Source organism: Grosmannia clavigera, assembly GCF_000143105.1.
Source record: "Grosmannia clavigera kw1407 unplaced genomic scaffold GCSC_146, whole genome shotgun sequence".
NCBI lineage: Eukaryota > Fungi > Ascomycota > Sordariomycetes > Ophiostomatales > Ophiostomataceae > Leptographium > Leptographium clavigerum.
Window position 1 is genome coordinate 126,322 of NW_014040795.1, and position 24,918 is coordinate 151,239.

Here is a 24,918-nt window from a genome sequence, read left to right on the forward strand (position 1 = left end):
TCGCGTGCCAGTGAGTAGGTAACGGTGCAAAAGGAGAAAGTGTATGTGAATGACAAGAGAAAAGGGAGTCGTCCGTATTCTGCTGGCTGGTCTCCTATCTTATAGGCGCCAACGTCGCACGGCCAGGTGCGGTAAAAGAACAGCTGTTTGTGACGCAAAAAATGCATGCCGGTATGGTGAGATATGGAGAGGCTTAGAGGAAGGACGGCCGTGGAGGTGGAATGCCTCAGGCTGCGGCCACCAGTCCCTCCTCAGCATCCATCACGAGCTCGGGAGTCAATTTCGAAGCCAACAGATATATCCTCTCTAAGCTGTCACATGAGAGGCGGTAGGGCGCGATGGGTGGTGCTAGTGGAGTGCGAGGGTTGAATACAGCAAGCCGTGAGGCTATGGCTGGCGCCTTGACGCGGTCCCCGGTCTTGAAGAAAAGCATAGAGCTTCTTTCTGGCAGGGAGGAGGGCGAATAGGAGGGTGCCATCATATAGGGTGACCCAACGGCGGTATAGCCTTGCGACACAGCCAGCGGCAGCTGGTGTGAGAGGAGGGTGTGGGAGGATGGACGGCGAGAATGCGGTCCGGGGAGGCAAACACATGATGAGGTAGAAAGGCAGGAAAGAAAGGAACAAGATGAAGTGAAATGGCTAGGGATCAGGCATCAAAGAGGCAGCCAGATGCTTCACATCTGATCTATTGTGGCCACTTGAATCTTCTTTATGGGAGCTCACCTCGAAAATTCGTTCGGTTCGGCCTGGATTCAGAAATCGCTGTTGTCTTTCGGGACACACGACGAGGGGCGGACGATGGGGAAGAGGACAGGCGGGCGATTTGTCGCGATGTGGCCAGAAGTGGGATTTGTCGGTGTAGTGTGATTTTGGTGGGAGGGAGAGGAAGGGAGGGAGAGAAATAGAGTGCGAGGGAAAAATAATAATAATTGGGACAGCGGACCAACGCGCGAGTCAGGGAAGGATTGGAGCAGGCCGTTCAGTGGACAGCGCCGACCGCCAGCTGCCTGGAGATAGGAGCAGGGGCCGTGCGGAATGCATATGCACATACGAGTGATAGCGCTTCTTCAGCAGGTGGCTGAGCTCTGGCTGGTTGTTCCCAGCACTGTGGTGGCGGGGTACTTCCCTCCGGTCGGAACATTATCGGCCCGACCGCAGCCCCTTTTTGTTTTCGCTGGATTACGGCGAATGATGGCCTACGGAGTACGTCGTAAAGTGCCCTGCGAAGAAGATAGCCAGGGGGCGAGAGCACGGGCCCACATTGTATCTCAGTGATAAGCAGGTTCCACAGCGGACCACTGACCCCAGCACGTTTCGCCACTGGACTGTGGCTGCTAGCGCCAATCGCGAACTGCAAGCTGTCTTCCTTCGAGAGTGGTGAGAAAAAAGGACACGACAGAAAAAAGCGGTGGGTCCTTGGGCACGCGAGCAACGATCACGAACGATTGCTATCCGACTGTTTTGAGAGCGCGCCGCTGCAGCTGCCTGTTCCCGCTTCTGCTGCCATTGCACCGCACCGCAGCATCACTGCACCACAGCATCACCGCAACCCTTCTTCTGCAATGGCACGTCTCTTCTTCGGCCTGTTGGCCGCTGCTGCCGCTCTGCTGCCGTCGGTCGCCGCCCACAACATCCAGCTGCCTGCGCATGGCCGCGAATGCTTCTTTGAGGAGCTCCATCGCGACGATACGATGACGGTGACCTTCCAGGTGGGCGACCGCGAGTTTGGCGGCGCCGGCAACCTGGACATTGATTTCTGGGTAGGCTTCCCTCTTTGCCCTCCAACCCCCCCCCCCCCCCTTCCGTGCTGACTGAGGCTCGTCTTGTGCAGATCACGACCCCCAACGGCCAGTATGAGACCTTCCAGAAGACGACCTCAAACGGCGACTTCACCTTTAGCGCCCATTTGGACGGCAAGTATCAATACTGCTTCAGCAACGAGCACTGGGGCGCGTCCAGCAAGGAGGTCTCCTTTAACGTGCACGGCATCGTGTACGTGTCCGAAGCCGACAGCCCCAAGGATCCGCTCGAGGCCGAGGCTCGCCGCCTGTCAGACCTGTTGGCCCAGGTCAAGGACGAGCAGTCATACATTGTCGTGCGAGAGCGCACGCATCGCAACACGGCCGAGAGCACCAACAGCCGGGTCAAGTGGTGGAACCTGTTCGTCATCGGCGTCGTCATCGGCGAGTCGGTCTTCCAGGTCTGGTGGCTGCGGCGCTTCTTCGAGGTGAAGCGTGTCATCTGAAGGAGCCAAGCTGAGCTGAGCGGTCGCTGAGACCGTCCGGTGACAAACCTCGTTCTGCCGAACACGACTCTCTTTCTGTACTATCAATATAAGATACGTTAGCATTGCACAAGGATTTCAGATCGTTCCTACGTCTGCGGGTCGTCGTATTCGCTTCGTACGGATTATAAAAGCAGTGTCTCGTCCGTTCTCGTCACATTCGATCTCGTCAAATCTCTGGCACATAACCTAACCAAACATATATGATCCAACAGGTACTATGCATAATAGGACGGGCGTCCAGTGTAAAACAGGTCGTGACAAGATTCCACCACCAAGAAACCCAAGCACCAAAACGATGTTCCAAATAAAGAGCCAGCGTATGTTGGCCGACCGTTCCAACGCCGTACCAACGCCGAGAGAGTATGCAAAACAGAGTGCAGGCTGTTCGGCCAGCACGAAACCCGCGAATAAAAGGAAGCAAAACACCGCTTCGTCAGGGCATGCATCATGGCAGTCACGACGATGGGTCCGTCTCCGTGGACGGCTTCTTGTTGTACTCGTCGCCCACATTGCTCTCAACCGGCAGTTCCACCTCCTTGATGGGGTGCAGTAGCATGGGCGGCAAGCACATGCGGCCCTCGCCGCCGCGCATCGTATCCACCGTCGTGTCGTTCAGGTTGGCGTCGGTCTCCTCTTCAAACGCCTGCCCGCCATCGTTGTTGACCTTGAGGCCGAGCCAGCGGCGATACAGGTTGCGCGAGAAGCCAGCGTTGTAATACCAGGTCAGGCCAAGGAAGTTGTGCTCGCGCTGGCCGAAGACCGAAGTGCGCGAGCCGCCAGAGGCGCCGTTCAGGCCGCCGTTGAAGGTATGAGCCATGTACTCCGTAGGCCATTCGCGATCCACATACACGGGGTGCGGCACATACACGGCCTTGTAGCCGTGCTGCAGTGCCGCCGTTGCCGGCCACATCTCCGAAAAGGCGTGGTGCTTCATAAAGGCGGTCTCGCGGTGCATTGTGCGCAGGAGCCGACGCGACATGCGAGAAGCCGTGATGATCTGAGCGCGGCGCGGCGGTTTACCGCCTTGAGTTGTCTCGTTGTAGCCTGTAATATCGTCGGCCAGTAGCCAGGTTGTGCCTGCCGGGTCGAAGAGCGGGTTCAGCGTGATCAGATCCGCCTCCTCATCCACGCCCCATACGTAGCGGTCCTTCTCGTATGTTGTCGGCGGCACCGGGTCGGCGGCCGCCTCAAACCAGTCGTTCGGGTCGGCTGGCCGCACGGGACCCCATACCGTCTTGTCGCTGTCCTTTGCGTCCTTGTCCTTGCCCAGAGCAGGGTTCCACGCCTTGCCCGCGCCGGCCGCAGCGACCTCGGTCTGCACGCGCGCCATCTGGCGGAAGTCGTCCCAGCTGCCATGCACATCCGGCATGTAGAAACGGGCGTTTCGCTCCCACAGGCCCTTGCGCGGCTGCTTGGCAGCCCACTTCTCCATCTTGGTGAAAAGATCCAAGTTGTGGCCTGTGTACCGGATATCCATCTCCCACTGCCAGAAATACTCGTACTCGGGGTGGAGCTGCGCAAAGTGCTGCATCGCCATCTGCAGGCCGCGGTACACACCGTGTACGGGCAGATCCGGGCCCCGGGTGAAGTGGTCGTGGATACCCTGGTACAGTGCCAGCATTTGCGTCTCGGTCCACAGCGTGACAATCCCGCGGAATTCGGCCGGCACGGTGTCCACGATCCGCTGCTGGTAAATCTCGTCGTCAGCCCAGATGGGGTTCTTGGCGTCGTCCTTAACCTGGACCAGAAGATGGACGTCATAGCGCGAGCCTGATGCCAGCGAGAGTTCCGAAATCAGTGCCCGCAGGTTCATGATGTCATCCTCGCGCCACACGAATTCATCCCAACACCGAACGACAACAGCAGTACGCGGTGCATTGCTGGGAGGGTGTACTGCCGCGGGGCCCTTATCGGCAGAAGCAGGAGCCGGGGCAGCCGGGACGGCCGGACTGACAGGAGCCGCAGGAGCAGGAACAGCAGGAACAGCAGGAACAGCAGGAACAGTAGGAGCAGCAGGAGCAGCAGGAGCAGCACTGTTCCCTCTGGCTTCGTCACGCGCAACAATGTGGACACCTGCAGCGTCGTCACCGATATAGAAACCGTTGGGTGGTGGAGCTCGCGCGGATGTGGACCGAAACCGGTGGGCATTGGCATTGTAACAACGCCTCTGGACATCAGCCCAGTCGACAGTGGAGTAGTCAATGCGCTTGGTCGACTCCCAGATGGCGTCGGAACCAGCCTTCTCGCCGTACTCGCCGGTGCCGAGACCGCCCGAGCGGACAGAGTAGCCGTAGCCGTAGGGTCCAAATCGTCCGTAGCGCTCGAAGCAGATATCTTCGGGTAGCGACAACAGTTCGTACGAGCCGAGGATGTTGCGGGGGAAGCCGTTGGGACGGCCTTCAAAGTAGCGCAGAGACGGGACGCGGACGGTTTTCTGGCTATCGATGAAGCAAGCCACCGGAGGAGCATCACCACCGCCGGCCGCTGCGGCCCCGTCGGCCAGGACAGAGCTCTTGTGCTGGTCGAACGGGAAGCTTGGTGGCAGCGGACCCTTGTTGTTGTTGACAGCAAAGCCAGAAGCAGCGTGCAGGTGAACCCTGGGCGGTGTAGGCACGTCTTCGGCCGTCGCATCGCCAGGAGTGGCGGTGACGTTGTAGGGCTGCTCATCTTCAGCGCGCGGGTACTGCGGCACATTATCCTTTAAGGCGACCAGGTTGCGCACGCCGCCGTAGTAGCGGGTCAAAAAGTCAAATGACTCCCAGGCGGGAGGCGGAGCAGCCGGACGGTCGAACTGGCCGCTGGAGATCCGACGGTTCTCCAGCTGGCTGGCGCGGACGAGACTGAAGATGAAGAGAAGAATGGTGAAGATCATGGCCGCACAGAGATAACGGGTCACCTTGTTTGGTAGGCGATACAGCCGAGCCCCGATACCACCCAACCGCCGCCGGTGCCGTGGCAGACGAGAAAGTTTGCTGGAGGCTGTAGCAGGCCGTTTAGGCAACATCAGCGAGCTTGCCGTTGCAGATCCCGAGGATTGGCGAGAGCTCGGACCGCTGGTCGCACGAGCTGATGCCACGGAGGCCGCGTAGATGCTGTCGCCCTCCTCAACCTCGTCGTCGTCATCGTCATCGTCGTCGTCGTCGGACGAGGCTTCCGAGTCTGAGTACCGCTCCTTAGTTAGTGTCGTCGGACTCGGCTGCTCGTATATGGGCAGCCGCTGGCGGGCGTCCCGTGGCCGAAGTAGGCCCGTGGGCAGAAGTCCCATGCTGGCGAGGAAGAATGCACTGGGCTCTGAGCAGTACGACTGGAATGCTGCGACGAAAAAAAAAAAAATACCCTTCAGGGTTCAGGAGAAGAGGGCGGACAATGTCGGCACACAGGCAAAGACACGGAGCATTCGCGAGATCAGGACGATCGGGAGAGAGGGTGCAATGTTTGGAGCGAGAGAATCATAATGACGGCAGGAAATTGCTGTCAACGGGAAAAGAGCCGAGTGACTAAGAGATAAAGGAAGGGCCATCTCCCAGCCAACATTAGGAGAATACTCCGTACGACGTACATCGTAGCAGGAGAGCACTAGTTTCTCCCATTAGTCCCTTGTTGTTTGCACCCCTTGTAGGGCTATAAGTGATGTCATTGGCTATTGGAGGGGCGCTCCTTCTTCCCATTCTACATACATTACGGAGTACGGAGTAGTTGCTTGAGCAACCACACTGCACAAGCGACAGTGGGGTTTTCTCACCCAGGGGTGACTTCCACGCTTTATTCGCATTTGACTTTTGAGCCGCCAAGCGCAAGATGGGTTTAGCTGCTGTTATTACTTCCCAATCTGGCAAGCTAAGACCTGACTATTCAGTGCTCAAGTCTAGTTCTGCTCCGGTCGCCGCACTCTCCTTTGTAGTAGTGCACTTGCCACACGTAAGATATAGTCTTTGCTGCCAGGGCAAGGTTATGATACCAATGCAATGCCTGAATTTGTACACAGTATGCAGCACGTGCATGGCCATCGAAGAGTTTACTTCCCCGGACGCCGATCTCGTGCGGCACATCTTGGCGGACACCTGCCGGCCATAAAAAGCCTTGGCCGTGCCTGCCCCAACGAGGCTGTGATAACCCGGTCTCGACAGGTGTGCTCCTGTTTCTTTCCCGTTTCGCTATTCGTGTCTCCTTATCTGTCTGCCTGCCTCTCTTTCTCGTCAGGTACTTTGACGAATCAACGTCCCTCACGGCATTCATTCGCTCTCTGCTTTTTATTGACTGATCGCCAAGCGGGGTAAACCCGTGCCCGTAGATAGGAACAGTCCTTGTACGAGTACATGGCAGTTTTCTCTCAGCTCAGCCAGCCGGATACCATTCCGCCCCCCACTGTGCTCGCAGCCAATGTCCAATCTGCTGACCGTGTCTTGAACCTCGTCATGTGGCTGTCACGAGCCCACATCGCTCTTTCCTCGTCGAGACCCTGGCCGACCTCCTCCCTATACATTCGCTGCTCTCTTCGCTCTCACTTCTATCCACCTCCTCCTTACTCCTCGCAACTCAACCACACTTCATGCAGCGACCCGCCAGCATCTGCACCAAACCCGATTACACCTCACACTCTGCTGGCCCGACGCTCTCGGGTTACCAGTTGAGTGGCTGGCGCCTCCGACTACGGACAGCCCGTCCTGCAGTAGTCCTGTATCAGCTTTTGTCTTTCCCCCTACTCTGTGCTGTTCTTGCCTCGCACTGCTCGGCTTCGTGGGACTCGTTCTATTCTCAAAAAATTGCTGCTGCTTTCTCCACTCGCTTCAGGCCAGAACACCCTCGCCTGCTCAGCTGCATCCATATATTATTCGACCATTGGGCATTAGGCATTGCATTGTTATCACCGTTGCCACAATTTGCTGCACCAGAGACTCTGCCCCGCTGAGCGTCCCATAGTTGTCGTTCATGTGAGAGCTCGACGAGGAGCTTATAATCCAGGCCGTTCTTCCTGATCTCTATCTCTTCTTTTCCACCTTCCTTTCATTCCCATACCTATTCCTTTCCGTTGCCCTGATCTGCTTCTTCGGGCTACCTCATCACAGCAGGTTCACTGTCACATCTTGACTATAGGGCTCTATAGTATCCGTCCCTCACCCCCTCTTATACCTCTTGTCCTCTCCCATTCCCTTTTATCAGCGTGACCATGCCAACGCTCACAATGGCATCATCGGATGCGTCTTGCTCCTCCTTTACGGCGCCCCCGAAGCCAGACCATTCCCCACTGAAGGCGTTACCATCTGTTTCGGACCGCACAGCCATTGCCAACGATATCATGCTGAATATGGTCATCCGCCAGAACCCTTTCTCCATCACTCTGGACGCTCTTGCTATGCTGGTGGCTGCTCTCCTACTCGTCACTGGGATGCACGTTCTGCAGCCTAGCCTGCTCGAAGTCATCATAATCGCAGTGCCTCTGGTCTTACTTGTCCGCAATGATTACATTAACTTCCTGCTTCTCGGCCCAGGCGGCACACCACCTACCTTTTCTGGTTATCTACGCCTGCTCTGGTTTCGCCTCTTCGCCCTGCGGGATGTTTACCACAGTCAGCCACCCTCAGATACGGTTCTTGCGCCCGCCGCCGGCATACTGAAAGAATTACCATATCGCCCTGGCCCGCGTCCCATCGTGGCCGGCCTGGCACCACAGCGCCAACTGAACCAGCCAGCCTCGGGCAAATGCAACGTCGCCCTGCGCTCTGCCGTCGAGGACCTAACCCGGCAGTACCCCGACAGCCTCTGTACAGCTACATCATGCATCGAGAAACACGGTTTCGGCCTGTTTGCGCGCCACCCCGTCAATGTTTGGGGTCAGGGTGAGGTTTTCCATATTCACGACTCGGAGAAGTCTATGCACATGAGCCTACACCCGGACGACATCAAGGAGGTTCTCGAGAAGGGCTGGGGCCAGCGGCATCCACTGGCCTTCAAGGGCTGGGTTAAAGCACCGCTTCCCATTACTTTCGTCATGATCTATGCTCCGCGAGGTACGTATATTGGCGTCTGTAAACTATTTCAAAACTGAGTCTGCTGACTGACTATCCTAGATGAGAGTGATCTAAAAATTATCGCCAAGATCGTTGAGGCTGCCATTTGGTACACTATAGCCAAGGAGGTCAGGCTGGAGATTCCACCTTTGAGCTCTCAAGAGTCTGCTTGATGGCTTCTGCTCCCGAGAGCGCCCCCTGCGAGACAAGGCTGATTTAGGTTACAATACCGCTGCGTTTCACCCGTACGTTTCTCCTTTGCTTTCCAGAGAGCGCTGCAGGAGCCTCGCCGGCCCGGTTCTTCCGCATTATTTGATTTTCACAGGTCTACTATACTGAGCTTCACAGCACAATGGCATAGGCGCAGACCCCGTGGGTGTGGGACTGGCGTAGAGGACGTTCAGCTTTAGTAGACTAAAAGGAATTTAAATAAAATACAAGCTCGCAGTTAACCAGGTTTTCTACAAAGCAAAACAAAACTATGTATTATGCTATAAACTGACAGCTTACGCTGGAATATCTTTTCTAGATGTCCAAACTACTTGCCTGGAAAAGCGATGATAAGCAGTCGCGCCTGTGCGAGAAATAGGCTCCTCCTGTATTCAGTCCTCTTCGGATTCGTCCTCCCCATCGCCACTCTTTGCTTTCTTGTACTTTTCCCGTCCTGTTGCAATGCTCGCCTCGACCACTTGACCGGCAAACGCTCGCCCATCCATCAGCCGCACGCATGCTGCTGCTGCCGCCGTTGTCCGGAACTTTACGCTAACCACGCCTGCTGCCTCCTGGTCGAATAGCACCACATTGGTCACCTCGCCCAGCTTGGCACATTCCTCCCGGATGTCTTCCTTGATGTCCAGCAGAGCTGCCGCATCCTCTTCAAGCTCTTCCAGAGTAAACATGTGCTTCAGCACCACTACTTTGTCCCACTTAGAACTGCGGATGCCGCCGCTGCCACCGCCACCGCCACCATCTCCGAAAGGCCGCTCTTCGTCACTGCTCCAGTCTGCCAGCTTGGCATCAAGCTTTTGCGTCTTCTTGATGATCTTCTGCTTGTCCTGGTTGCCTCTTGCTCCTGCTTTTGTTTGACCCTCTCCCGCAGTCGAGGTCCGTTGCCCGCCACTTGCTGTTCCTGCAGCTGCCAGTCCAGAGCACGAATTGCCCCCCGGGGCGCCTGCCTCGCCGTAACTTGTCTTCTTGTAGCTTGCGTCAGCTGCCTGCACGCGCATGCGCGGGGCGTCTGCTGCAGTCGGCGAGAACCGGAACTCTGTGTCGTCCAGTAGCATGATGGCCATGTCCACACTCTGCGGCTTGAAAAAGACAACGAGCGCGTCTCCCTTGAACTGGCCGTCGGCGTCTGTGTATAGCTTTATGCGCGGACGTCCCGAGTCGATCTCCTCTGCGATCACCCCGCATTTGCGTGAGAATAGCTCTGCCACCTCGTCGACCGTCGCGTCTGATGGGAGGCCCGTGACGTAGACAGCCGTGTTCTGCCTCGGCTTTGGGGCCGTCTGTGCTGCCCGAGCCCTCTTACTGATGCCCAGGGCGCCGCCGCTGCTGCTTGCGTCATTTCGTCGCTTTCCACTTGTGTCTGATGGCTAAATTTGGAGAGAAGAACAGAGGAAGAGGCACCAAGAGGTGAGGAGAGGTGGAGTATGGGTCAGTTTGTCACGAGCTCCCGGTTCTTTTCTTCGTAAGAAAGAAAGGACATAAAGGAAAGAAAAAATCAAAAGCACAGTTGGTTTCATCCAGACGGATGCCTCGGACAGAGAAGGGTGGGCTGAGTAAGAAACAGGGCAGTGCTGGTGATGGAGAGACAACTGCAGGTAAACGTCGAGTGCAGCTTACCTCGTGGCCGTACGCTTGGTCTTGCTTTCGCTTCTGACCCTGCCTCGCAACGCCATTCTTTTTAGGATCGCGGCCATCCTCCATTGTATCTCTATCGCCGTACGCGGCCAGTTGTGCGGCCACGGCCATGTCGTTCTCGTCGTCATCCGCGTGCGGAATCCATCTCTTCAGCGCCTGATCAAACTCGAATTCGTTCCCGTCTTCTTGAACTGCAATGTATTTGCCGTCGAGCTTCGAAAAGGAGATGCGCTCGTCCTCATTAAACTTGGAAACGTCGGTGGGAAATGACCACACTTCGGCCATCGTATCTTCTTCCATGGCTGACCGGTGTAAATCGGTCTATTGGCGTATTGGCTCGGTATCTTACTGAATTCTTACAAGGGACGCGCTTTCGTTGAACGTCTTTGCAATGTCTGCTGCTAAGAAGAAAGTGCATCTGCTCCTAAAGTGAGCTTCCAGTGTGAAGAGCTCTGCTACTGGCTAGGGAGAATAGTGGGTACTGTATATATGGAAATGCATACTGTTTAAGACACTGTGGTCGTGCTAGATGCATACGATGTACGAGTACGGGGTATGCAAGATCTCATCCACTTTCTCTGCACAAGCCAAATCAGTGATCTACGTATATTCGGAGTGGGACGGAGTACTCCGTACATAGCAGAACTTTACTACGAATACACCCTTGCTTGTACTTCTGTTGCACTTGGGCCTTGAGCCATTTAGCCTGCCCCTCAACTGAGCTTGTTTTATCTCTGCATGTAAGTTTCAGTCGTAAATATTCCGTACGAGCTCTCGTTCCGCTACTGCTTTTGTTTCTCTAGCTTCTCCTGAACTGTAGATTTGACACCTTCAACAAATGCCTCTACAGCCTCGCCGCCGCCTAAGGGCATGGCACCACCGGGCAGAAATCCGTGGTTCTTGACGGGAATGGCGAGAGCATCAGCTATGCTGGGTAGACCTCCATCACGGATAGCCATGGTCAGACTCGCCAGGCTCTGATGAAACTGCGGAGTGCGTAGCACTTTTTCCAAAAGACCCTTTTTCTCCGCGATACTCATAGCTACTTTTGCAGCGGCCGCTGCTTCTGCTGTCGGCTCGACAATGTCGCCATCCTCGATTGCATCTTGCTGGCTAAGAATGAGTACCGTTGGCGGCAGGAAGCTCAGCAGACCGTCAATATACTCTTCACTCGCACTCTTAATCATGGGGATCGTCACAGACGGTTCGAGAAGATCATTCAGCAACGGGTAGAGCTTCTCTCGCCGCTCTTGGCTCGGAATACCTTGCTGGCCAGATAGAGAGGCAAGTAGGTTGCGTACCATAGCTGCAGCATCCGCAGGGGCTGCCGATGAAGCACTGCAAAGACAAGAGTTAGCGAAAGCCTTGTCGATTCAAATTTGAAAGCAATGATGAAGGTAGCATCTTTCTGCATATGAAGGCGAAGACAGAAACCCTTTTGTCTAATGTACATGGATGAGCAGTTCCGTGGCCAAGTCTGTTCTTTGGTGGCACAGCTTTCCTATCCCCTGTTCCTACTCCTATTTCCGGAAGGGGGGAGGGGTTCCAAAAAGACTCAGTCCAATGAACTGTCCTTGTAATGTTTCGAAAAAGATAAAAAAAAATCTAAGATGCTCAATGAAACACCGTCTGTTGCCAAACTCCCTTGGCTAAATAAACGTGATGAATGTGCATACTGTTTTTGATCTGACTTTTGGTTCAGGGAGTTTCGGGTTTGGGGGGCCTTCTTGTCTTCTTTCTCTTCATGCTTTTTCGCATTGTCTTTTCAACGACATCTAAAGGGGAGATCGAACACCTACGCTCTCGCTCCGTCAGCTCCGCCTTCACGTGAATCCTCTCCCTCGCTCCGGGCATCGCCACCCGTAGCACCTGGGCCGCCGCTGCTAGATTGGGGCAAATTCGAGCCGCCGTGACCCTCGACGTCCTCCATGGTCTCATCATCATCATCGCCGTCTCTCCGGCTGTCGTCTGTGTTGTTCTTCACCTGAGCCAACTCGTGGTTCACGTCAAGCTCCTCACCCTGCAGCAGCCGGTCGACGATGTCTCCAATCTTTCGGTCCCGGGGGCTCATCCAGGAAGGGTCGCCACTCGCAGCCTGTGGCTTTGACTGCAGCCAAAAGAGGTATCGTTGAGAGGACGATTCAAACTTGAGGACAAAAATGCGACCGTTCGTCTTGGCTGAAGCGTGGCCAGAGGCCGCACCATCGTAGGGGACAAAGTGGCCGTCGGTTGGCACCATGACAAGATTCAGTGTCGGAACATCAATTGGCACATTCCGAGGCCGCCAGCAAAACCGAATGAGATCTACGTCGGATGTTAAAACACGAGACTCCCACTTCAGCAGTGGCGGCATCAAGAGTCGGGAGACAAGTCGCATTTCGTACCTTCTTCGGAGTAAAGATAAATGTAGCCAGGTTCGACAAGAGCCTTGACCTTCTGAGGTCGGGTGGACGTCTAGGTTGACAAATTGTCAATGCTCCAGTCTTCTTTTGCCGTCACTGCAGTTTTTCATAGAGGTCTAGAAGCATGCGAGGGGACAAGGGCAACTTACATCCACTTCACAGAGCCCAGCCTTGAATGTAATGATCGGAACAATTGACATTTTGTAAGCCTAGGATCTTAGGACCCAAACTGAAAGAGGTGAGATTATGTTCGGCAAAGACGGATGGAGAGACAGCTGGAGTCAGAACGGGCTGACGTCGTTTGGCTTGTTGATGATGATGTACTCAGTAGCTTTCGGAGCTCTCTCCACCACGCCAACCGTCACCAAAATTGCGGAAGGCTGCCAGTTTCGTGACGTTTTACTTCCCCATACTGGCAGCTGGCCGCCAGGCGTCAAGCCTGGGACCCGTAGGTCGAACCCACATAACCACGTGACTGGAACAGGGCGCTAGCCTAATCTGTATAGGCTCCAAAAGGGCTTGTGGCCTGCCGTTATTGGCTAGACTGGACGGCCGCACATTTTGGCAAAAAAAATTGGCACATGGAGGCTGGCCTGTAGGGTTTGTGGTCGCCCGAAGTGTGGCTAGCAGTTTTTTTTAATATTATTCTGTGGTGTGGTTTTTTCCTACTCCTCCTTCCAATCCCGCAACTCAAGAATCGCATCGCCGCACTCGCGAATCGACAACAAGTAAAGGAGTTGGGTTTGGTTTCTTCTTCCTTCTGTCAACCTCTTTATACCCTCGAAAATCTCAACATGTCGGCGGCACCCACGACGAAGAAGTTTGGCAAGTCCACCCGGACGGTGCCTCACCCCAGCCAGCGGGCCCAGAAGTGGTACGCCGCAGAAGAGGACTCACAGCCGAAGAAGGTCAGTAGTGCCGGGAATGAGATGATGAGGAATACGAACAGAGAGCAGATGGAAGCACATGTCATTGGCTATCAGTGCAGTGGAAGAAGGAGATGGGGCCAGGCGGCGGCAGTTGAGGTCCGACAGGATCGAGACTGCCTAGACAGGGGCACCGGGCATGGAATGAACGGAACGGGAACCGAGTATTTGAGAGGCGCATCGCTAACGTATATTCTCCTGAACAGGTCCGCAAGGCCCTTCGCCCCTGGGCTCCACGCAAGTCCCTTCAGCCCGGCACGATCCTCATCCTCGTTGCTGGCCGCTTCCGCGGCAAGCGTGTCGTTCTCCTTAAGACGCTCGACCAGGGCCTGCTCCTGGTCACCGGCCCCTTCAAGGTCAACGGTGTGCCGCTGCGGAGAGTGAACGCCAAGTACGTCATCGCGACATCCGAGAAGGTCGACCTGTCCGGCGTGGACGCCAAGAAGATCGAGGAGATCGCCGCACCGAACTACTTCACCGCGGAGAAGGCGAAGGAGAAGGCCAGCGAGGAGGCATTCTTCAAGCAGGGAGAGAAGCCCCAGGTAAGCTTTTTTCACGGGACACATCGCAGAACATCGACGAACGAGAATACAGGACAGGACAGGACGGCTAACCCCCCTTTGCAGAAGAAGGTCGTCCAGGCGACGCGCGCAGAAGACCAGAAGGCCATCGACAAGGCCATCATCGCAAACATCAAGAAGGTCGACCTGCTCAGCAGCTACCTCGCCACATCATTCAGCCTGCGCAAGGGTGACAAGCCCCACGAGATGAAGTGGTAAACGAAGCTCGACAACAGGTGATGGCGTGGTATCCACCATATACCGCGCCTCCGGCCTTGTTCAGCTGCTTTGTTACGTCTTCGTCTTGTTTCTCTCCGACGTGATTAATCTCAACCCAACTGGGCTGTTGTGTAAGAGGATCGACGGAGAAGCCAGATGAATGGGTGGGGTATTGAGCGTGGGAGAACGATGTTTGCGGGGGGCGGAGAGGTGGCATGACCGGAAAATCTCTCTTGCCTTGGACGGTTACCGTGGACGGTGTCGACCTGGGCTGCATGTGTGTGCGTTGATGTTTTCTTGTTAATTTTCTTGCACACACGTATGGGACGACAATGGCCTTTTGTGTGGGGAAAAATTCTACTTTTAAAAGGGCCACAAGGGAAAAAACTTAAAAAAGACCTATGACATCAGAACACAAAAAAATATTGAAAATTCCGTGTATGTCGAGACGTGAACATGAGATGTATATTTTTGAGATCTTATGTCTAGATGCGCTTTTTAAGGGGGATATATCAAACCTTGCCAGAGGACGCCTCAGTTACTTTGTCTGCATAATATGCTTATCCCCGATCGGCCCAGCTTTGGATCAGGCCCTCTGGGGTTGGGTCGTATTCCTTCAGTGTGACCTTGCCAGTAGCCTCGTCCAGATATGTGTTGGCTTGCACAAAGACTTTGCGCGGCTGCTTGTTCTTTAGTACAACGTCGCGAACCTTGGTGCCCCAGTACTCTAGTCCGACGCTGGACATCTTGCCGGCAAAGAAGTCGGTGCCGTTGGTGACATCGGCAGTTGCCTTGTAGATGTGCAACTTTTGGAGGTAATCGCTCACAGCTGTCCAGGTGTTAGAAATACGCATGACCAAAGGAGTTGAAATGTAAACTTGCCCTTTCGTCCAGTCGTCAAAATCTTGGACCGGTCCAGGTGAATAGTCAGGTCCGACAAATCATCCTTCTCATATGAGAGCTTGCAGAAGTCGTCGCCCGCTTCCAGGAAGCACTGTGCCGAACACTGGATTAGCAGAGAATTCAAACACGAGGAAGGGGAGAGAACGTACACGAAGAATAGAGAAACGTGCTTGACAGTGCGGCTGTCCCCATTTTAGACCCTTTGGGTCCCAAAACTCCACCGAAGTGAGGCCGGCTCTGGCCATGGAGAGATAGGATGCATACAAAACGTCACCTGCCTCGCCATTGATGTCGACAGTGCCGTTGCCAAAGCCAAAAATCTTGAGCACGGGGAACTCGCAGCTGAGGAACATGGCGACCAGCTCGGCGCGGCACTCTTCGTATGCACCAGCAAGGCCACCGAAAACGGATCCCCAGGTCTGGCCGGGCTTGTACCAAGACGTGACCGGTTTGCCCGTAAGCGGGCTCACCGGCGGGTGGTCATGGTCGAAGTTGAAGACACCTGTACTCGTCTCTTGGAGTAGCTTGCCACAGCCGTGGCCGGTGAGCTCGTGTAGGCCGACTTGGACCTCGAAGGCACCGTCGCGATACTTTTGGTAAAGCTCGAGGTCTTCGTCACGGATGAAGGGAATCTTCTCGTTGGCGGCCTTGGCACTCAAGACGTTGCCTAGTGAAACATTCTTGAAGCCCTCGGTCTGGCGGATGTCGTCGTAGTTGGGAATATTAATACCGGCCGGGATTCCGGAGCTGCAAAAGGTGAGCACCTCAAGCGACGTGAAGTCGGGCGATAGGAACACGTCCTTCTCGAAGTCTGCAGTCCACGGCAGCAGCGGTATCAGCGTCGGGGCGGCCTTTACGAGACCGCCAAAGGCGCGTGTGCGCTCGAGGTTGACAACGGCAGCAAAGCCCTCCCACTCGCCACGGGTGCCGGCCGGATCGCGGTAGGTCTCGATGAAACCGATGTTGCACTCGACCATTGGGCCCTTGTCGCGAATCCAGAAGCGCTGGCTGTCTTTGAAGGCGAGCAGCGAGCCGTCGTGGAAGGAGTGTGCATAGGCCAGATGCATTTTCTTCTGCGTCTCGTTGTCGGCGTTTTCGGCAGCCTTGGCAATGTATCTAGAGATGGCGGCCATCTCGGTCGCGTAGTCCCCGTACACGAGACGGATAGTGGCGCCTTTCAATGGGCCATCAGCATCGTCGATGGCGAATTCTGTCTGGGTGCTCTTCAGGTCGCCGCCATCAGCGGGAGGCGCCGTCACGGCAGAGGCGATAAGCAGCTCGTAGACGTTACTGCCCTTCTGCTTGCGCAAGCGAGTATTTTCAGGCAGAAGGCTCATCTTCTCGGTCCACTTGGCCACAGCCGAGATCTCTGCCTGGGTGATGTCGGGCGAGTCGGGGTAGTACGTCGTCAGGTGGCCCTCGTCGGTGTAGCCCAGGTGCAGGAGTCCAGCCGAGCCGGCAGAGAATATGCCTCCCTTCGTTGCGGCGTAGTGCTTCGCGGCGGAGGGCGACGTCTCTGCTAGAGCGGCAAAGGCAGACTCCGGGGCTCGAGGGATAAACTTGGAGTCACCAAAGCTCTTGTAGTTGCCACCGTTTCCAAGAAACTGGGCCGCATACTCGAGAAAAGCTGCCAGGTGAGGCTCTTCGATCCCGGCCTTCTGGGCCAAAGCCTTCCAGTCACCATTGGCAGTCTCATTGAGGGCCAGGATGAAATCGTAGATGGCTTCCGCTTCGGGGGATACCTGCCGGAGAACTATCCGCTGGCCGGCAAAGGCAGCCCTGCTGATGAAGTGGGCATAGCGCTTTTGGCTGTCGGAGAGAGGGTCAAAGTGCTTGGAGATCTCCAGCCGCACCACACTGGGCGGTGCGTCGGCCAAATAATGGCTGAGCTCGTGGGCAGTTAGGGCCATTGTGGTGCTAGAGCAGGATCTGCGGGAGATGAGGCGGGGAAGTCTGGGATGGTGGCCGGAGGCGAAGTGAGTAGGGGGGGGCCAAGCGGAGAAAAGCCTCAAGGGACTGGCAAGATGCAAACCGCTATGTAGGGTGTGAAGCAGGGGAGCGTGGTGAACACGGCCGAAGCGAGGAGTAAAGTTCATCTGACAGAAGAGAGCAATTTAAGATTCTTACAAAGAGATGGAGGGGAAGCTGGGCGAGGCTCACACGGTCGTGTGCGCCTGTGGTTGGCTGACTGGCTGCGTACCTGCCGTTTTTGGGAACAAGCCGATGCCAGCAGCAGCCAATGAAGTGGCGGTGCAGGACGCCACACCAGGACGGCCAAGGAGGCACGAACGGCGGGGTTTTAGAGCTGTAGCGGCAGGAGAGGCCGGAGCCAAGCGATGTCGGCTTGCAGCCGGCGGACGAGAAATGCTCACGCGTTACCGTCCAGACTTTGTCGTGGCGGTGAAGTCGGCCCGCGCTGCCGAATTGATTTATGTGGTCACTGCCCCTGTCATAAGACGGTCTACGTCTACGAGAGTCCAGCTCGTGCAGCCTCGTGACCCCGTTCACGGTCTACAAGTAAGATACGTGTACGAGTAAGATACAAGACGTTCCCTGGCTTCGCTTCGGCTTCGGTTGACCCCCTTAAAGGTGCGATCAGAATCTCGAAAAATACTACACCGACAAACTCTGCTCGTCGGTCGGCACTCACCTGGGGTCTCGCAGCTGCTCTCCAAGCCCAACAAGTGCCAGCCCCCACACTCGCATGGGCACTTGGGCTGCATGCAACAGCAATCCACGGCACTGTGACGGTCAGTGCGAACAGGGCCATCTTCGCCGAAACGCACCCTATTTGCACCAGCAGTAAGCTGGCTAAGCAAGCTGAGCGTGCACCTTCTTAATCTAGGGAAATGTGGTAAAAGAGGCCGAAGGGGGGGGGGGATTTTACTGCTGGAAGCTGCGACCCCACATCGCCTAGTAATTGCCAGCGCCGTAGTTTTTCTGCCGCGCCCCTATTGAACGCCAAAACTTTTCCACCAAACAGATAGCTGGAGAGCTGGCACTGTTCTCTGGGCTGAAGCGCATCTGCGCCAAAGTCTCGGGGACTTGGATTTGCAGCTATCGAAAGCAGGGACCAGTCTCGTGCCGTTTGCGCCTTCCATCCTTCTGTGCATCCGTATCCCACGCAGGGTATCTTGCCACATCCCGTGTCGCGAGCTAGACCCAGGCAGCAACCCTCCGGGTGGTGCTTTCCTCTATGTCGCTCCTGCTGCCATTGGCCTTGAGCTATGCATATGTTGTCGCCAGCAGCAAATGTCGCATTCGCCCACACGGCAGGCGCGAGTGACGAGAAAGCACCGCTCTCAGTAGCTAGCCAGCGCATATGTGATAAATGCAAATCTTTCCTACACCAGCGGCGTGGTACAGTCCAGGTCAGAAGACATGCATCCGCCGCTAGTTTTGGGGGCCAGTGTACAAAAGCTCCCTTGCTAGTCTCACCGATCAGCCCTGACGCCGTCTTCCTTGTCTCTCACCGGGTTTCTCGCTATTTATCCTCCGCCGCCGCCATCGCACAAGGGCCTAATTCGACTTGATTTTCGTGACCATATTTAGTCTCGTTCTTTTTAACCGCGTTGCCGCTGTCGTGGCCGACTTACACGCCGCCTTTTACTACACGGTATGTGTACGATTCTGTCAGCACCTGGGGGGAACTAGAGCAAATCCCTCGGTGTTCTCAGCAGTAGAGCAATACGGGAGAAACGGGCAACTTCGCGAGGCAACTAGTCGAAGATGATGTTTTCAGTGTCAAGGTCGCCAATGACTGTCTCCAAAAGCAACGGCACGGTCCCCACTTCAGGCGACCACCATATCTGGCTGGTGACAGGGCCGGCTGGCACCGGAAAGACGACGCTGGCCACCTTCCTGGCCTCGAAGCTGGATGTGCCGTACATCGAGGGCGATGAGGTGAGTGGCTCGAGACCTGCTTGGCTGCTTGGCCGACTCTGTAGTTGACATCCCCTCTAGTTTCACCCCCCAGCCAACATTGAGAAGATGCGCGATGGCATCCCGCTCACCGACTCGGACCGTTGGGACTGGCTGACAGCCCTGCGCGAAGAATCGGTTCGCCGCATAACTGAGGGGGGCAGCAGCTCCGTCGTGCTGACCTGCTCCGCCCTCAAGCGCAAGTACCGCGACGTCATCCGCGTGGCCCCCTACTTCAACTCCAGCGTCCACGTTCATTTCATCTTCCTGCACGCCAGCGAGGATATCCTGCTGCAGCGCGTCTCCGGCCGCAAGGGTCACTACATGGGCCCCGGCATGGTGCAGAGCCAGCTGGACATCCTGGAGCCGCCCAAGGAGGACGAGACGGACGTCATGTACGTAGACGTGGGGCGCCCGTTGGAGGAGATCGAGGCCGATATAATGCAGCGCGTTATGGGGACCAATGGAAATGCTTAGGTCGTGTCCAGCCGGTCCCTCTTCCTTCGCTACCTTTTGATTTGCCTCTGTCTGGTCTGTTTGGTTGGTGTTGTTATTGGTCTTTGCACACATTTGAGAAAAGGTATTCGGAACTCATCCAAGCTATGATCTTGAATGGTACACCTCTGTTTATATTGTTGCCATGTTTACATATAGAAGGGAAATTGGCTTTGGTTGCGTTTGTTTTTGGATCATGCTCCTAAATGATACTCTAGAGCTCCATGTATTAGAGCTCCGTCTTACAGGTTTACCTGGTACGTATTACAGTCATATACACAGAGCGATGTGCCATGCCTGAGACCAGTAGACATGGGGGACAGTACTTCGTTCAGCCTATTCAGGCAGGCACACAGCCACAATAGGCTTGACATGCATGTGCACACAAACCTGCTCCATACGCATTGTCTACCATAACACCGCTCTTCTATCTCAGTTGCATGATCATCGTGTCTGGCTGTTCCACCAATTCCCGTACGACCTCAGCTGCCCGTGCCACCGTAGCCCCGTCTACCACCCGATGGTCTGCGCTGAAGCTGAAGTGACACACGTGCCGCTTTATGATGCGCTGGCCCGCAGCACCTTCGCCCTCGTCAGAATCGTCTGCAAAAGCCGGCACAGTGCGCAGTCGACCGATGCCGAGGATAGCCACCTCCCGTTCGACTACCACGGGGCTCAAATACGTGCCCCCAATATTGCCAATGTTGGACACGGTGATGGTGCCTCCCTGCAGGTCGGCCGGCGCGAGCTTTCCCACCTGAGCAATCTGCTGCAGACGCACCAGCTCGCCCGCAATCGACAGCACACTGCGTCCGTTTACGTTGCGCACCACCGGCACCACAAGCCCGACAGGCGTGTCCATCGCCACTCCGATATTGTGCTGGCTGCGGTAGACGAGGCGCGGCTTCTCCGCACTGTCGGAAGGCACCTCCACGCGTGCGTTCAAGACCGGATACCTGTTCAGCGCTAGCGAAAGAGCTTTGATAACAAATGGTAGGTAGGAAATTTTGTTGACGTCGCCTTCTCCTGTCGCCTGGCCAGCAGTTCGTGCCAGCGCGACGTTCGCCCGCTGCCGCAGCCGGAACAGCTGCGTAAAATCCACTTCGTCTGCATACAGGAAGTGCGGGATGGCCAGAGACTTGGTCATAGTCCTAAACATCTGCAGCGGCATGCCGGTCAATGGGACTGCCGTCTCCTGCTGCGGTGCGTCTTTGGTATCAAGAGCCGCCGCCAGGGCCGGCTGTGTAGTTGAGGCCGAAGCTGGGGATGGGGCTGCTACCTTCCTCTCCTCGACAAAGCGGTACAGGTCTTCCTTGAGCACCCTACCATCTTTTCCCGTGCCGTCCACCTGAGTGATGTTCACGGCCAGCTCCTTGCACAGATGCCGCACGGCCGGTGTCGCGAGAGAGGATCCGGAAAACTTCTTCTTACCTCCAGTAGGCGAAGCAAGTCTGGTCAGGTTTTGCGGCTGTTCTTGCAGAGACTGCTGTGCCGAAGTAGGCGTTGTTACTTCCTTTTCTGGAGCTGTCAACTCTGCCGATGTTATGTCTGCACCCGGAACAGTGGCCGTCTCAACCGCTGTTTCGTCCGGATTTTGCACAGCCTCCTCAGCGATGTCGATATCCACAAACGCCTTTCCAACCTTGGCCATATCCCCGGCCTCGTAGTGCAGCTTTTTCACTACGCCGGCAAAGCGGCTGGTTATCTCGACCGACGCTTTATCGCTCTGTACTTCGCAGAGAGGAGAGAACTCTTCCACCGTAGCTCCAGGCTCGACAAACCACTGTATGATCTCGCACTCTACTATTCCTGTAGTTCTAGACGTAAGAATCTGTTTGTTGTACCCCGTCGCTCTGCTTGACCTACCTTCGCCAATATCTGCGAGTAGAAGGGGCTTAACAGCCAGCAGCCGGCTGGACGTGTGCAAGTATCTAGCACGAGGAGATGTAGGAAGACAAGAGCCCAGAAGACGACTCTCAAATTTTGGCGACGCTGCCAATGCCGTGGTGGCCGATATCCTGTAGCCGCCCACTACAACGCGTATCGCCGGGGTTAAAGCCCAACAGCTTCTTTGACGGAACATGGCTGTGGCAAGTAGTAACGAGCGCTGTTGCTTCAGAGTCCTTGTTAAATCTGGCACAAGTCGATCTTCGAGCTGTTCTGATCACCCCGCGGGACGTTTGTGAGAAGTAACGAAGAAAACTCTCCCATGTCTCTCGTCTTTCCTTCCTTCTCTTTCTGGGGAAATGCGGCTGCTTGGGCCGAGCTAAAGAAAGCCTGGGGAAGTCTGCGCCGCGGGTAGCCGACGGCCTTATCAGTAGTGGGCCACACCAGGGGAAACCGTGCTGCGGCTCCGAAGACGCACGAGCCAAGAGGGGATCCAGAATTTTATTTTTTATGCCTACTTCCAGCTTCCGTCGATTGACAGCTACGGAATCCGGAGAACTTGACTCAGCGACCACGCCGCCCCATCTCGACTACATCGGCTATTCCAGTTCGGTCACATAGCTGTTTCCAGCGGCTGCAGAGCATAATGGTGGCGCGAACATTCACCAATGCGGCTCTTTCGGCTGGAAAGGCTGTCGGCCTCGGCGCCCCGCCATCTTCTTCATCCATCCGGTCCTTGCGGCAGGACTCTTTTGCCGCCGTTCCATGTCTTCGGTGCCAGTGGCGAGCACTGAGCGTATCGCAGTCGCGCAGAGACACAAAGGCAACGCCCACAAGCCAGTCAGAGCCGAAGGCCCCGGCTCTGGAGCTTGCCTCTGCTTCCTCGCCAAGTCCGCTGGTAAATGTCCCTCGCTCCTACGGCGAGCGTCCTAAAGAATTCACGCCGACGCCGCTCTCCCGACCCATCGGTATGCCTCTGCCGCCGCTGGCCGGTGAAAACAGCGGAATTGACTTTCGGACTCTGCGCCAACGCCGTGACGACTTTGTCGACTACGAGAAGCATCTAGTGCGAAGACAGGAGTTGTGCGTGCCCTGACTCCCAGAGGAAGCCAGCCTCTCATTGTTCGTGCAACTCTCTCGACTGACCGCTGTCCTGCTTCTCCGCTAGGAAAAATAAAATCATCAAGCCCTACTTCCGCGACTGGACCAATCTCCAATTCCACAAAGGCAAGACGTTCATCGCGCCACCGCGTCTCTTCCGTGCCGATCTCTCGCTCTACTTCCCCAACATCATGGGCGAGCGCCTGCTTTCTGCCGACAAGTCGGTCACCTCAGAGCTAGCGGACACGACTCCTATACTGCAGCAGAGCGCTGCATCCGTGGTGGCCATGTTCAGCAGCCTATGGGCCGAGAACCAGGTCCGCAGCTTCGTATCGCCCGAGGCCAATCCAGCATTGGCGGAGCTGATCAACACACACCCCAAAAATGCGGCGGGAGGCGGAAGTGCCAACCGTTGCAGCTAGTGCGACTCAACGTCGAGGAGAACGCTATGCGCGCATGGCGAGTACGGCGATTCAGCGGATCGCAGCGTCGGCGCATCGAGCCGCGCGACTGGGAAAAGTACCTGCTGGTGACGCGCGGCATCTCGGATGAGATCCGCGAGAGCATTGGCCTGCTTAACAGCAAGGTCGGCTATGTCTACCTCGTCGACCGACATTGCCGTATCCGATGGGCTGGCAGTGGTGGCAGCCAGCCGGATGAGTGTCAGAGCCTGGTTCGTGGCATCCGCTGGCTATTGGCCGAAGCCAAGAACGAAGATCAGCTTCTACAGCAGCAGAGACAAAAGCCAGTCCCTAGCGAATCGCAGGGGCAGCTAGCTCGCTGCGCTGCAGCTTGAATGCATCGGTAGTGCTCGTGCCGGTTGTCTAATTTATGCCACTCTTCTCCTTACGGGTGTCGTCTAGGTTTGAGCAAAATATGTAACCGGGATCATGTATTGTACAATAAATTAGAATAAAAGCGACGGGACGAAATCCCCGCATAAAGGATCGCATGCGCTTTCTTTCCCCAACCATGGAACGCCAGAAGCGAGTCTTGCCACCCATCCGTCTGGGTGCAAGATGATTATTAAACGTCATTGGCAAGATATGCAGTATGCAGATCGAGAGAAAAGTCCGTGGTCCTTCACAGAAAGAACCAGAACACCACGAAGCACAGGGCGACAAACGAGCCCATGATTATGCCATCGCGGCGCTTCTTGGTCGAGATGCGACCTATCAGTGTGTTGATCCCGGGCACCTGGCTGGCTGCCAGCGTTATGCGCCGGTTGATATTGGCGAGTGTCTCACGCTGGATGCCAAAATTCTCATTGACCGCGTACGCCTGGCTCAGCACGCTGTCCACCATGTCGTGGCTGCGGTCGATGCGGCCACGTTCGCCCAGCATGTACTCGGCCTCGCTGGCCTCGCCCATGTCGTTGCGGTCTCCTGCACGGCTGCTGCCGGCGCGGTAGGCATCGATGTCGTCGCGCACATGTGCCAGCAAATTCGCGCGGTCGCGGGCCTCGGCAAGTTGGCCCTTCAGCCGCGCCAAGTCCTTGCGGTGCTCAGCCAGCTTCTCCCGTAGCAGCGTCAGGTTGTTCTGCTTGACGGCAGAGGACGTGAGGGTTGGGTCGGACTCGAGCAGGCGGGTGAGCTTCTGGATCAGGCCGTCTCTCTGGAGAAAGGTTAATGACCAGACGCCCACGAGGAAACCGAAAGGGCAGCGCCCATGCACACCTTTTCTAGAATCTCCTGCAGCTTTGCCTCTGTTTGCCGCTCTTGCTCTGCCGGCTTGGCCGGCCTGGACGATGCCGTCGACAGTTGCGAGTATGTCTGGAGGAGACTCTCGGTCTGTGAAGAAGAGGAACGTTAGTCATTGATGGCGAGCCGGTTGTGAAATGCATGTTTACAAGAACGGGAATCACCATGGACAGACCTGGCTCTCCAGAGATCGCACTTGTTGCCGTAGCTGGGTCCAGCCCGAGTTTCCAGCGCCGGCCGCCATAGCTGTAGGGCGTTCGGTTAGCTGTCGGATGATGAGGGGCTCAGGTGCGGTCGCTGTGTGAGTGGTGCAGAATGGATTCGGCGCTCCTGGTCACTGGTATAAGATCTGGTGGAGAGCCGTAGCTGAGTGTTGAGCAGGAAAGCGGACAGTCGATGCGCTGGCGAGGATGTCTTCAAATAGAAGCTTGGATACGGAGTTGTCGCAGCTGTTTTAGAATGTGACGTCTCCTGACGCCACAGAAGTAGGATTGTATTTTGTTAGTACTCCGTACTCAATCAAGCTTCGAGATATCCATGTGGCGGTGCAGCCCGTCTTGTTTCGGAGTTTAGCTATTCCGTCCCCCTCCCTTGCACGTGATCGCCGCTGACATTAGCTAGACTTAGTTTCGATAGGGCTACTC

At 55.9% G+C, this 24,918-nt stretch overlaps 13 protein-coding genes across 13 annotated transcripts; 7 read left to right on the forward strand and 6 right to left on the reverse strand.

Annotated features, from left to right (window-relative positions):
• Nucleotides 1–1,190: 1,190 nt before the first annotated feature.
• On the forward strand, nucleotides 1,191–2,247 carry CMQ_5858 (endosomal cargo receptor; the record flags this gene model as incomplete). Its single annotated transcript, XM_014316504.1, has 3 exons — nucleotides 1,191–1,205; nucleotides 1,469–1,762; nucleotides 1,834–2,247. The coding sequence occupies 3 exons, from the start codon at nucleotides 1,191–1,193 to the stop codon at nucleotides 2,245–2,247; spliced, it is 723 nt and encodes a 240-aa protein (XP_014171979.1).
• A 496-nt stretch (nucleotides 2,248–2,743) lies between these two features.
• On the reverse strand, nucleotides 2,744–5,554 carry CMQ_5893 (uncharacterized protein; the record flags this gene model as incomplete). The annotated part of the gene is made up of 1 exon (XM_014316539.1): nucleotides 2,744–5,554. The coding sequence occupies one exon, from the start codon at nucleotides 5,552–5,554 to the stop codon at nucleotides 2,744–2,746; it is 2,811 nt and encodes a 936-aa protein (XP_014172014.1).
• Nucleotides 5,555–7,471: 1,917 nt separating this feature from the next.
• Nucleotides 7,472–8,470, forward strand: CMQ_5909 (uncharacterized protein; the record flags this gene model as incomplete). The annotated part of the gene is made up of 2 exons (XM_014316555.1): nucleotides 7,472–8,297; nucleotides 8,358–8,470. 2 exons carry the CDS (start codon nucleotides 7,472–7,474, stop codon nucleotides 8,468–8,470), a joined length of 939 nt encoding a protein of 312 aa, XP_014172030.1.
• Nucleotides 8,471–8,899: 429 nt separating this feature from the next.
• Nucleotides 8,900–10,460, reverse strand: CMQ_5844 (nuclear mRNA splicing factor-associated protein; the record flags this gene model as incomplete). Its single annotated transcript, XM_014316490.1, has 2 exons — nucleotides 8,900–9,892; nucleotides 10,143–10,460. The coding sequence occupies 2 exons, from the start codon at nucleotides 10,458–10,460 to the stop codon at nucleotides 8,900–8,902; spliced, it is 1,311 nt and encodes a 436-aa protein (XP_014171965.1).
• Nucleotides 10,461–10,942: 482 nt separating this feature from the next.
• On the reverse strand, nucleotides 10,943–12,762 carry CMQ_5837 (uncharacterized protein; the record flags this gene model as incomplete). Its single annotated transcript, XM_014316483.1, has 4 exons — nucleotides 10,943–11,498; nucleotides 11,960–12,464; nucleotides 12,545–12,614; nucleotides 12,712–12,762. 4 exons carry the CDS (start codon nucleotides 12,760–12,762, stop codon nucleotides 10,943–10,945), a joined length of 1,182 nt encoding a protein of 393 aa, XP_014171958.1.
• Nucleotides 12,763–13,356: 594 nt separating this feature from the next.
• On the forward strand, nucleotides 13,357–14,267 carry CMQ_5869 (60S ribosomal protein l6; the record flags this gene model as incomplete). The annotated part of the gene is made up of 3 exons (XM_014316515.1): nucleotides 13,357–13,470; nucleotides 13,695–14,030; nucleotides 14,115–14,267. The coding sequence occupies 3 exons, from the start codon at nucleotides 13,357–13,359 to the stop codon at nucleotides 14,265–14,267; spliced, it is 603 nt and encodes a 200-aa protein (XP_014171990.1).
• Nucleotides 14,268–14,827: 560 nt separating this feature from the next.
• On the reverse strand, nucleotides 14,828–17,080 carry CMQ_5907 (dipeptidyl peptidase 3; the record flags this gene model as incomplete). The annotated part of the gene is made up of 2 exons (XM_014316553.1): nucleotides 14,828–15,096; nucleotides 15,346–17,080. 2 exons carry the CDS (start codon nucleotides 17,078–17,080, stop codon nucleotides 14,828–14,830), a joined length of 2,004 nt encoding a protein of 667 aa, XP_014172028.1.
• A 223-nt stretch (nucleotides 17,081–17,303) lies between these two features.
• CMQ_5839 (uncharacterized protein) lies at nucleotides 17,304–17,708 on the forward strand (the record flags this gene model as incomplete). Its single annotated transcript, XM_014316485.1, has 1 exon — nucleotides 17,304–17,708. One exon carries the CDS (start codon nucleotides 17,304–17,306, stop codon nucleotides 17,706–17,708), a length of 405 nt encoding a protein of 134 aa, XP_014171960.1.
• A 1,218-nt stretch (nucleotides 17,709–18,926) lies between these two features.
• On the forward strand, nucleotides 18,927–19,568 carry CMQ_5849 (thermoresistant gluconokinase family protein; the record flags this gene model as incomplete). Its single annotated transcript, XM_014316495.1, has 2 exons — nucleotides 18,927–19,073; nucleotides 19,134–19,568. The coding sequence occupies 2 exons, from the start codon at nucleotides 18,927–18,929 to the stop codon at nucleotides 19,566–19,568; spliced, it is 582 nt and encodes a 193-aa protein (XP_014171970.1).
• A 445-nt stretch (nucleotides 19,569–20,013) lies between these two features.
• On the reverse strand, nucleotides 20,014–21,669 carry CMQ_5888 (biotin-dependent 2-oxo acid dehydrogenase; the record flags this gene model as incomplete). Its single annotated transcript, XM_014316534.1, has 2 exons — nucleotides 20,014–21,395; nucleotides 21,453–21,669. The coding sequence occupies 2 exons, from the start codon at nucleotides 21,667–21,669 to the stop codon at nucleotides 20,014–20,016; spliced, it is 1,599 nt and encodes a 532-aa protein (XP_014172009.1).
• A 450-nt stretch (nucleotides 21,670–22,119) lies between these two features.
• On the forward strand, nucleotides 22,120–22,996 carry CMQ_5924 (f1f0 ATP synthase assembly protein; the record flags this gene model as incomplete). Its single annotated transcript, XM_014316570.1, has 2 exons — nucleotides 22,120–22,556; nucleotides 22,642–22,996. 2 exons carry the CDS (start codon nucleotides 22,120–22,122, stop codon nucleotides 22,994–22,996), a joined length of 792 nt encoding a protein of 263 aa, XP_014172045.1.
• Nucleotides 22,997–23,022: 26 nt separating this feature from the next.
• CMQ_5812 (f1f0 ATP synthase assembly protein) lies at nucleotides 23,023–23,370 on the forward strand (the record flags this gene model as incomplete). Its single annotated transcript, XM_014316458.1, has 1 exon — nucleotides 23,023–23,370. One exon carries the CDS (start codon nucleotides 23,023–23,025, stop codon nucleotides 23,368–23,370), a length of 348 nt encoding a protein of 115 aa, XP_014171933.1.
• A 287-nt stretch (nucleotides 23,371–23,657) lies between these two features.
• On the reverse strand, nucleotides 23,658–24,518 carry CMQ_5855 (vesicle transport v-snare protein; the record flags this gene model as incomplete). The annotated part of the gene is made up of 3 exons (XM_014316501.1): nucleotides 23,658–24,188; nucleotides 24,251–24,364; nucleotides 24,450–24,518. 3 exons carry the CDS (start codon nucleotides 24,516–24,518, stop codon nucleotides 23,658–23,660), a joined length of 714 nt encoding a protein of 237 aa, XP_014171976.1.
• Nucleotides 24,519–24,918: the final 400 nt, after the last annotated feature.